The sequence below is a fragment of the Barbus barbus genome, assembly GCF_936440315.1.
Source record: "Barbus barbus genome assembly, chromosome: 15".
Classification (NCBI taxonomy): domain Eukaryota; kingdom Metazoa; phylum Chordata; class Actinopteri; order Cypriniformes; family Cyprinidae; genus Barbus; species Barbus barbus.
In genome coordinates, this window is record NC_136743.1 from 10,420,250 (window position 1) to 10,430,580 (window position 10,331).

At 38.1% G+C, this 10,331-nt stretch overlaps 2 protein-coding genes across 2 annotated transcripts; one reads left to right on the forward strand and one right to left on the reverse strand.

Annotated features, from left to right (window-relative positions):
* Window positions 1-192: 192 nt before the first annotated feature.
* On the reverse strand, window positions 193-1,387 carry cbln13 (cerebellin 13). The gene is made up of 4 exons (XM_079436204.1): window positions 1,181-1,387; window positions 955-1,017; window positions 734-865; window positions 193-614 (listed from the first exon to the last, which is right to left on the reverse strand). The coding sequence occupies exons 1-4, from the start codon at window positions 1,329-1,331 to the stop codon at window positions 337-339; spliced, it is 624 nt and encodes a 207-aa protein (XP_079292330.1). The 5' UTR covers window positions 1,332-1,387; the 3' UTR covers window positions 193-336.
* Window positions 1,388-4,100: 2,713 nt separating this feature from the next.
* Window positions 4,101-9,502, forward strand: LOC306881863 (uncharacterized protein). Its single transcript, XM_079436199.1, has 5 exons — window positions 4,101-4,854; window positions 5,511-5,606; window positions 5,694-5,799; window positions 5,888-5,980; window positions 7,025-9,502. Exons 1-4 carry the CDS (start codon window positions 4,350-4,352, stop codon window positions 5,943-5,945), a joined length of 765 nt encoding a protein of 254 aa, XP_079292325.1. The 5' UTR covers window positions 4,101-4,349; the 3' UTR covers window positions 5,946-5,980; window positions 7,025-9,502.
* Window positions 9,503-10,331: the final 829 nt, after the last annotated feature.

Genomic DNA, 10,331 nt, shown 5'->3' on the forward strand with positions numbered 1-10,331 from the left:
CAAACTCCTCTATTGTACATCTTGGATGGCATTTCATTTTTAGGCAAATTATTATATTACTGAAGTGCAACCAATACAAAAGTAATGACACGCTGACTGGTCATTACATGTACAGTTTTTGTGGTTGTTAAAAATGTATTGCATACTGAAAAAAGTACTGTATACTGATACATTCATTTGAAATTCATGTTTATCTATCATGTTATAAATTCAAGAATAGTTGAGGATCATACAATGTTCTCTTCCTTTGAGGCAAATTTCACACAAATATTATTATTACAACACTAGTAGCATAAAAATCTTTTTGTCACATCCAGTTCTGGATTCTGTGGACACTCACGAGGGGAAAAGCAGAAAACCGTTGAAACTGGTATAGCTGTTTTCATCGTCAAAAACCCAGCTGTTCTCCCACAGCTGTGTGTACACTTCATCACCTTTCTGCAGTGAGAGAACAACACCATTGCTGCCATTAGCATTGGTCTCAGGCCTCGGAGAAAATACAGAGCATTGGATCTGATCATTTTTATGGAGACTGACTGCCATTTGGTTAAAAGGGTGAGCATGAGCATAAAATCTGAAGAAATAGACTCCATTCACTGGTGCTGTGAATTTACCTGTGAGATACATAAACATATGAATTTAGTAACTGTAAAGAAATGCCTTTTATTACTTGAATATCCATAGTCACAATGTACAATTAACATCATATAGAAATATGAATGGTACAGGTTACCAGTGTTGGGGTCATATGCATTTCCAGTGTTAGTGAAGATTTTTTGGTACACCAAAATTTTCTGTGTACCAAAGGGTCCAAATTGTTGTGATCCAGATGCAAAAAGTCCAGCTGAAAAGGCAACCTTTTTGGCTGTGAAAAGGTAATTGGACTTGTTTTGTTTTTGTCATCTTTGCAGTTGGTTTTAAATATAACACTATAGAATTATTATTTTAATTTACCTTTATTTTCTGCCTGGATAGATTCAAGTTTATCACTTGATGCTTTTGTAAAAATCCTTAGAGCTATTCAGAATGAACATTGCAGAATTGTGTCATATAGTGTATTGGATGGAAATGTTTTAACAGATCAATCAATGTAATCAATCAATCTTGTAAAGGTGAAACAAAAATTACATAAGATGCATGTAGCTGAGAACTCATACAACTATTATTGCGAGATATTTACCTTCATTGTCTCTCTCCAGTTCTTTCAATGTTTCCTCGGTGGCTCTCAGCCTTTCCTCAATGTTCTTCAACTGTTCTGGTGTAATGAAATCATGTGCCAGTGACACCCCAACACAAAACAATAAGAGCATCTTTTGAGCTGCCGACATCATAGATATCTATGGCTGATGATTTTATGGGGCATGTGAATTTTGCACAGTTTGAGGCAAGATGGAACCTAATGATGCAATAAAAGCAAACATGACCGTTGTATTGTTTGGACTTGCATCGCTGACTCAGAAAAGCTTCAGATTAATCTGCAAATAAGTGAGAAGACAAAACATCACAAACAATAACTTTCTGTATAGCTATATTAACTGTTTATTGTTTTATTTTAGATTTGGTCATATTCTTTGAGACAAATGTCTCAGTGGTGGATTCTGTAATTTCAATATAATTAGGCTATAGTTTAAAAAGGAATAAAATATGTTTGTGATTATTTATAAAATTATGAACTACACTAAAAAAAAAAAAGTTCTCAAACATCTGCTGAATCTGGTTGCCTTTAAATTGGCTCAACTTTTTTTCTTTTTTTTTTCACTTTTAAGTTGTCTATAATTAGGTTTATTTGAACAGTGAGAGACCAAATAACAACAAAAACAAAAAAAATCCAGAAAAAAGCATTTTAAACAAATTATAAATGCAGTGATATGCAACTAATCAGCATAAATTTGATAAATGTATTTGAAGTGTTCACTGTTGTCTCCCAATTTGAAAATTAATAATAATAGGTAATAAAAAAACTGTTTAGTTTTTTGTCACTTTGAATAAAGAACTGATAGTATAGTGACGTTTTCATTGCCAGTGCATCACAAAAAACATAAATGAATAAAGAACAAATACAAAACTTTACATTTACTCTATCAATACATATATATATATATATATATATATATATATATATATACAGTTGAAGTCAAAACTTTACATACACCATTCAGAATCTGCAAAAAGAGGGATCATACAAAATGCATGTTATTGTTTATTTAGTACTGACCTGAATAAGATATTTCACATATAAGATGTTTGCATGTAGTCCACAAGAGAAAATAATATAAAAATGACCCCGTTCAAAAGTTTACATACGCTTGATTCTTAATACTGTGTTGTAATCTGAACGATCCAAAGCTGTTTTTGTTGTTGTTGTTTAGTGATAGTTGTTCATGAGTCCCTTGTTTGTCCTGAACAGTTAAAATCCTTCAGGTCCAACAAATTCTTTGGTTTTCCAGCATTTTTGTGTATTTGAACCCTTTCCAACAATGACTGTATGATTTTGAGATCCATCTTTCGTAAATTATGACATTAACTATGGATCTATGAGACCGAATGATGACCGTCACCAGGGTCTTACCTTGAATTCCAAGTAGGCTCGTTGCAGTCCACAAGATCCAGGGGGCGTGGTTGGATCCACATCTAGGGGGTGGAGATTGGTAGGTTTAGGGGTGGAGATTGGTAGGTTTAGGGGTGGAGATTAGGTGGGATGGAGATTGGTAGGTTTAGGGATGGAGATTAGGTGGGATGGAGATTGGTAGGTTTAGGGATGGAGATTGGTAGGTTTAGGGGTGGAGATTAGGTGGGATGGAGATTGGTAGGTTTAGGGATGGAGATTGGTAGGTTTAGGGGTGGAGATTAGGTGGGATGGAGATTGGTAGGTTTAGGGATGGAGATTGGTAGGTTTAGGGGTGGAGATTAGGTGGGATGGAGATTGGTAGGTTTAGGGATGGAGATTGGTAGGTTTAGGGGTGGAGATTAGGTGGGATGGAGATTGGTAGGTTTAGGGATGGAGATTGGTAGGTTTAGGGGTGGAGATTAGGTGGGATGGAGATTGGTAGGTTTAGGGGTGGAGATTGGTAGGTTTAGGGATGGAGATTAGGTGGGATGGAGATTGGTAGGTTTAGGGATGGAGATTGGTAGGTTTAGGGGTGGAGATTAGGTGGGATGGAGATTGGTAGGTTTAGGGATGGAGATTGGTAGGTTTAGGGGTGGAGATTAGGTGGGATGGAGATTGGTAGGTTTAGGGATGGAGATTGGTAGGTTTAGGGGTGGAGATTAGGTGGGATGGAGATTGGTAGGTTTAGGGATGGAGATTGGTAGGTTTAGGGGTGGAGATTAGGTGGGATGGAGATTGGTAGGTTTAGGTAAACGTAAGGTGGGAGGAATTGGATCTGGATCCCACCACGCCCCCTGGATGTTGTGTGCTCCTCTTGAATATCGCCATTCTGTTACCTTTCCGAGACTTAATGTAAACAAAGTCAGATGGCTGACCCTGAGTGGTTGGTTCACTATAAAACATCCGGGTGAACGAAGCACTTCCTCTTGCCTGGAAGGCCTCAGTTCATCCCGAGCTACAAGAGACGGTCATCACTCGGTCTTATAGATCCGTAGTTATAGTCATAACTTACAGAGTGATTCTGGATGAAGGAATGGTCTCTGATCTCTTGTCAGGTGTTCTCTAACCTCATCAGGTATTACAGGAGAAACTTTAGAGCTGTTAAACTGACAAATGGAGGTTTCAAAAAGTATTGAATAAAAGGGTGCCGTTAATTGTGGCCAATGTGTATTAGAGAAAAACATGTATTTCATAATGATATTTCCCCCCATTTTAAATTCTTATTTTCGAATGAAAGGTTAGATTTTTGTGATTTTTTTTAATAAAAGATCAAAAGAACAATGCAGATTAATTTTTACAGCCTTTGATCATATTTACCAAGGGTGCCGATATTTTTGGCCATGACTGTATGTACTACTAATTTTTTTAATTATTGAACTGATGATACCCAACATAAAATGAATCTTTACGAAACAAAATCACATACTTTTCAAACATTCATTTGTTTGCTCTATGATTGGATAAAAAGTTAATTTAGGGCGTGACGTCACATGGTCGGTTGAAAGAACGAAGAAGGAAAGAGGCGAACTTCCGGTATGGTGCGTTGAACGGGGACCACGGGACATAACTGCGGTAGGCTGTTGTCATAAATGAAAGAGAAATTAAAACACATCTCAGTGCTATCTTTACGACTTTTAAATAAATGTGACATATGGTCATATGGCCTAAGGGCTTTGTGACGGAAGCAATCGGGTTCGCTGATCAGTCATCGATCGGTCGGTTTTAGGGAGCGCGGTTGAACATGGGAACGAGATCTAGCCGTTTACACGAGGAGGCTGCCGCGACAGCTTTCGATAAAGATGGTATCAAGAGAGAGTCCTGTCGACGAATCCGAAGCACCAGGCCCACTAGCCTCATGGTGGAGTTCTCCGCCAGCTTCGACCATGATTCAGAGACGAACCACAGCCGGTCGGAAGAGGGCAGCGACTCGGACACCGGGCAGCAGGCGAGCAGCGACGGCAGCCCCGCCGACAGCCTTATGTCCCCGTCTCTGAGCAGCCAGGCCTCGCCGACGGACGAGAACGGGGCCGAGGAGAAACGCGAAGAGGATGGCAGTCCGGGAGGCCCTGTGAGCGCGGAGGAAATAGGCCGAGCACCGCAACGCACTTTCTCGGAGCGTTTGCCCGTTGGTCGCCATTCTTCCGCCGGCGGCGTCACAGCCAGGTCCGCCCGGGTGAGGGGCACTCACGCCCGGCCAGTGTCTGAGGCGTGGATCGGCCTCTACAGGGTCAACAACCGCCACGGTGGTAAGTGGAAAGACTCATCGTTCCTGTCCCTCAGGTGTCATTTCAGACGTTACACCCTGTTCAGCTCCAGTTCTGTCATTTAAACCTGCACTGTTCACAATGAGTAATAGCCAGAAATGAATAATTTACATATGTATATATATGTATAATGTAGTAAGTATAAACCAAATAATCCTATATGGTCTTGTACACTTTAATGCTTTAACTAATGGGACCTTATTGTAAGGTGCCACTTATCAAAGTTTATATTCATAATAAAATGGGCAAAAAACCCAGTCTGACTGGTATGTGAGTGAATTTTCAGTACATTGTTTTAAAGCAAATAAAACATGGGAAGGTGATTTAGAAAATATTAATGATTGTGCATGATACTAATGAGCTTGCGTTGTAGTTAGGCTTTGGGGTTTATAGACATTTCAAACATTCCTGACAGGATGAACCATGATGGATTGAAACCGAAAGACCAAAGGTCAACCCAGTTTACTTGATGATCTCTGTTTGTTTTACACTATATTGGTCAGTTGGTTGTAGTCCAGCCAGAGGGCGCATACTCACCCGTCTATTACTGTGACTGGCCTGCATATCACAAATCCCTTTCTGCATCTCCGTTTTACAATGCTAGACTACTTGCTTAATAGTTTCCCCCTCCTTTCCAGCTATTCGTTGTCCCTTCTGCACCAAGCCATTCCCTGGAGGGCGAATCGAGGACCATCTTTTAAGTTGTCTGACTTCTCCACCTCTCCCTTATAACAGTAAGCACCTCATTTGTTTTTATTGTTGTTTTTTCGTTTCATCTGCTAATATGTTAAATATTAATTCTGTCATATCTTGTCCAATAGCTGATGTGCTAGCTAAGGACAGTGGAGAGTGTTCAATCTGTCTCGAAGACCTGCTACAGGGGGAAACCATCGCTCGACTGGCCTGCCTGTGTGTCTACCATAAGAGGTAACCATAACCATCCACAAAAAAAAACTTCAAGATTTGCTACAAATGCTTTCAAATAGTCTGTAATGGCTGATATTTCTTTAAATAGCTGCATTGACACATGGAGCAAAGTGAAGCCGTGCTGCCCTGAGCATCCTTTTGATTGATTCATGTGTTCGCGTGCAATGACACTTTGACTCAGGTGAGTTGCTACTCTCCTTCAAGTAGTTTTCTTTGTTAAAATATATTAAAATGTCATGTCATTCACCTTTATATTGTTCCAAACCTGTATGACTTTATTCTGCTGAAAAGAAGATATTTTGAACAATGTTTCAACCTTTAAAGGAATAGTTCACAGAAAAATGAAAATTTCATTCTCATCTTAGGGTTAGAAAAAAATTCTCATCTTCAGGCCATATGTACGGTGGCCAAGAGAGCTCAACGCGGTGCAACTTCAGAAAACACATGCAAATAGAAAAAGCACCAGCAAATCAAGAAAACATCCTCATCAATTTGACAGCAGGTGCTGCAAATGCTCACAACACAAACAAATAAAGAAACGCACTGAAAATGCTCACAAGACAACCAAATAAAGAATTGTATTTGCAGCGCGTTTCTTTGTTTGGTTGTGTTGTGAGCATTTGCCCCGCTTGTGTTGTCAAATTGGCAAAGTTGTTTTCTTAATTTGCAGGTGTTTTTCTGTTTGCAGCACGTTGAGCTCTCTCGGCCACATGTAAATGAGTTTGTTTCTTCAGAACAGATTTAGAGAAATTTAGCATTACATCATTTGCTCACCAGTGGATCCTCTGCAGTGAATGGGTGCCGTCAGAATGAGAGTTGAAACAGCTGATTAAAACATCACATTAATCCACAATTATTCCACTCTGCTCCAGTCTTGTGAAGCAAAACGTGGGTTTGTAAGACGGTAAACGGTACTTGATATATGCCGCCTTCTCTCCTGATTCAGACAAGACTTTTTTTACTGGAGAAAATATTATAGATAGATGACTCATATTTTAGTCAGAAGCAACAGTTTAATATAAACATGCAGCTTTGAGCATCACTGGAGTAGTGTGGATTGTGATGTTTTATAAAATATTTAAACACTCATTCTGACGGCACCCATTCACTGCAGGGGATCCATTTGCATTACATCCATGATTACATCCAGATTGACAAAAATAAATTTAGATTCCTCTACACTTAACATTTTAAGTGCATATATTTTTCTTTTTCATCAATTTAGGAGACAATACCCCCTGGCAGGAGCATATTTTCTGGTGAGAGGATTGAGAGAAAGACACAAAGAAAGGAATAAAAAACAAATAACAAGCATCAACACTTGTGGTCAGCTTAATTGGTCTGGCCCTGAGTGAGCCTGGCTTTAACTAACTGATGTGACTCTTGAGACTTGGCTTTTCTCTGCTCTACAGCACCTGGTTTGCTCCGCTTGCCTTTCCTCTCTTAACTCTTTACTTTAAAGCTCCGAGTGAAACTGGTAAACTGAATAGAACTTTGTAAAACAAACATGTAAATGGAGGGAAGTTACACATGGATCGTCTCTCCGCGTGGACATCTTGATCTCCCGAAGGGATGGTGTTCTTCTTGCCATGGAAACGTTGCGATCTGTAATTAATGCCGGGCTTAGCTTTTGGTTTTGTGCAGCCAACTTGAATGAACTACTTGATTTTGTAGAGTTTGTTGGACAGATCCCGAATGAATGCAGAGTTGTACATGCGTAAATATTGCACAGCAATTAAATATGAGGCATGATGTTTTATATTTTTGGGGGATAATCTTTTTGTTTACCCTTTTCCCTTTTTGTTACTATAGGAACATTTCAAAGGCAGAGTGAAATTTAACTAAGGGCTTTGTGACTACGACGAATAGTGATTTTATCCATCGAGGCAAAACTCCCCCTCATTACCACATCAGGCTCTTTTAACCTCTTGATCTGATTGCTTTTACTCAATTGTAAAATTGTATATTGTTAACAGATCAGAGCGATACTTCCACTAGCTAGCTTAATGGATGTTATTGGTTGCAGTGAAGTGTACTCAAATGCAGAAGATTTTGACGCTGCTGACCTGACAGCATGTACTACTCTTGAAGGGGAGGGTTTGTGAAGTTGCCTCTCTGCATCTCAGATGTAGTAGCCTAGAGAAATCCAGTAACTTTACACTCTTTACACCAGGCCTCCTCTACATTGAATGAGGCCATCTGTGGTGCGGAGATGTATGTCAGGCGCAGTAACGCCATATGGGGCACGCTTTGCCTGAGGATGTTGATTGAGAACAGCTGATGGATAATTATGACAATGTAATAAATATGATGAACAGGTCTTTTTTTTTTTTTTTTTTTTTTTCAGACAGCCCTCTACAGGGTAAATACTTTTTCATGTTTTGAGGTTTATGGGATTTTCTGATTGTGGGTGTCATGTTCATTATTCTACTGTGTCTTGTAGAGGTTATTTGGTCTGTTACTATTTTGCCTTAGCTCGAGGATTCATATTTTGAGTCGTAAGACCTCTGAATGGAGACTTTGCTTTTCTCAGCTGAAAGGTTAACTTTGAAAGTATTGCAATGTGTTTCCTTTACAGGACGTTCTGACGGTTCTTTCCGATTGAAAACATGAGAAATGCCAGGTGTGTCCGTGTTTAGTCGAAGTCAAAAGTCATTTTTACAGTTGCATTTGTTTTGTGTCGGTGGAGTGGAGGGGAGGTATTGTCAGAGTATTTTGACAATCTTTTAAGCTCTCTAAGTTAGCTTTTGCCCTTTATCTTATGTGGTGCCAAACCTCAATATCCATATTTACTATAGTAACCTGGGGCTTAGCTAACTCCAAAGGTGGTGTTTGTTTGTTTTTTCTCTAAATATTATATATACACAGTATAAATACATAGCAAGTTCTGTAATTCTTCAGTGCGAAGGGTCTTGACCCGCTTGATCCTGTGTTTTGACAGTCGCCGGTCAAATATGAATGAAAGTTGGGAATGTTCTTAAGGTCAATATGATTTGCATATATTCACATCCCTAAACACAGACAATCTGCCTTTATTCTGCTAAAGAACAATTGAGTATTTATTTATTAAAGTGTAAATATGTATCACATTTCAAAATGGCTTTGTCGTTTGTTTGTCCATGATGCTGTTACTATGCCTAAATCTTTTGTATGTCTGAAAAATTGTTTTTATATGTATTTTTTACAATAAATATGCTTAAGTGTGATTGCTTTTGTGCTCTGGATCATCTCTGCTAATGGAAATCTCTTACATTTTACATGTGTATGCATATATATTACATTGAAATATGTCAGTATAACATTAGTTATAATACGTAAATTGACTGCTTTAAGGTTCAATTCTTATTTGACCGGGATTGTGAAAGTTCTGTTTCCTTTACTTCCTTTGTTTCGACTACATCGAATTTGTAATGCACTGTCACATTATTTTGTTTTAAGGTAAACATTTTGAATTCTGTTCAAAAGGAAGCACTTGTGCCTGAGTTAAGTGGGTTTTACCGTGAAGTGTCAAAATCCTGTATAACCTATATTTCGACAGCTCTTGTTGCACTTGCATTTTGTGGTTGAATTTGTGAAACGTGTTAACCATGCTCATACCCCTGTACACACAGACAAACAGTCAAAGTGAACAAACTTTTACAATAATGTGCTAGAAAGTCTAGCATGTTGCTTTGTTTGCAAATATACACAAGATTGTCTAGTCAAGATTTTATGATTTGCCGATTTTTTTTTGTCAAACAAGAGTACAACTTGTTTAATTGTCATTTAATGGAGTCATAAAAATGTACCAGTTCAAAAAGTGGGCACTGAGAAGGGAAGCAATTAAACAATCTGAGAGCTCAGACTTCACACCAGACCGTACTGAGGGTAAGAAGAATCGAGGTAAGTTTTTTAGTTATGTATATAATCCTATAAAATAATATGATTTTTGTGCATGCAGAAGTCAATCTAAATAGAAAATAAAATTAATTACTAATCTGTAAAATAAATTTGATCTGATTATAATCAATCAGTAAACCCTTTAGAAATAGTGATAACATCAACTGAAATACGAATGAGAACAAAAGCCAGCTTTTAATGCTGAATGTTGCACTCTTTGTCTCTTTGAACAACTTTTAATCAACCAGTTGAGGATTTGGCCCATTTGTAATCCACTCAGCATTTCTAATGCAAATGAACTGTAATGCTATAGATTTAGCTGAACAGTAAAAATATGTTAAAGTGGTGCAGCTTAGCATATGCAGCCTTAAAGCTTGCAACACTTTAAAAAAAAAAACTAGTCTTTTTCCAAACTAAAAATATTAAGGATACATTTACTTTTAAAGTGTAAAAAAAAATAAAAAATCCAGTGGAAACAGATTGTGTGTAAACAAAGTTGTGAAGGAAATTGTAAAAATGTTACTATTATCCTATATTCCCTTAAGCTTAAAAATCTGGAAACTTTTACATACTGGAAATTCAGTATATCTTATATCAGGATCATTTTCAATGTATTTCTATCTTAACCTAATAGAACTATAACAAACCACACA

Excerpts from the sequence above, each read along its gene's own strand:
- LOC306881863 (XM_079436199.1), top strand. The coding sequence starts at position 4,350 with ATGGGAACGAGATCTAGCCGTTTACACGAGGAGGCTGCCGCGACAGCT. Across the intron at positions 5,607-5,693 it reads TCCACCTCTCCCTTATAACA|CTGATGTGCTAGCTAAGGAC; the intron begins GTAAGCACCTCA and ends CTTGTCCAATAG. Across the intron at positions 5,800-5,887 it reads CTGTGTGTCTACCATAAGAG|CTGCATTGACACATGGAGCA; the intron begins GTAACCATAACC and ends TTCTTTAAATAG.
- cbln13 (XM_079436204.1), bottom strand. The coding sequence starts at position 1,331 with ATGATGTCGGCAGCTCAAAAGATGCTCTTATTGTTTTGTGTTGGGGTG. Across the intron at positions 1,018-1,180 it reads ACTGGAGAGAGACAATGAAG|CTCTAAGGATTTTTACAAAA; the intron begins GTAAATATCTCG and ends CATTCTGAATAG. Across the intron at positions 615-733 it reads TGCATATGACCCCAACACTG|GTAAATTCACAGCACCAGTG; the intron begins GTAACCTGTACC and ends TGTATCTCACAG.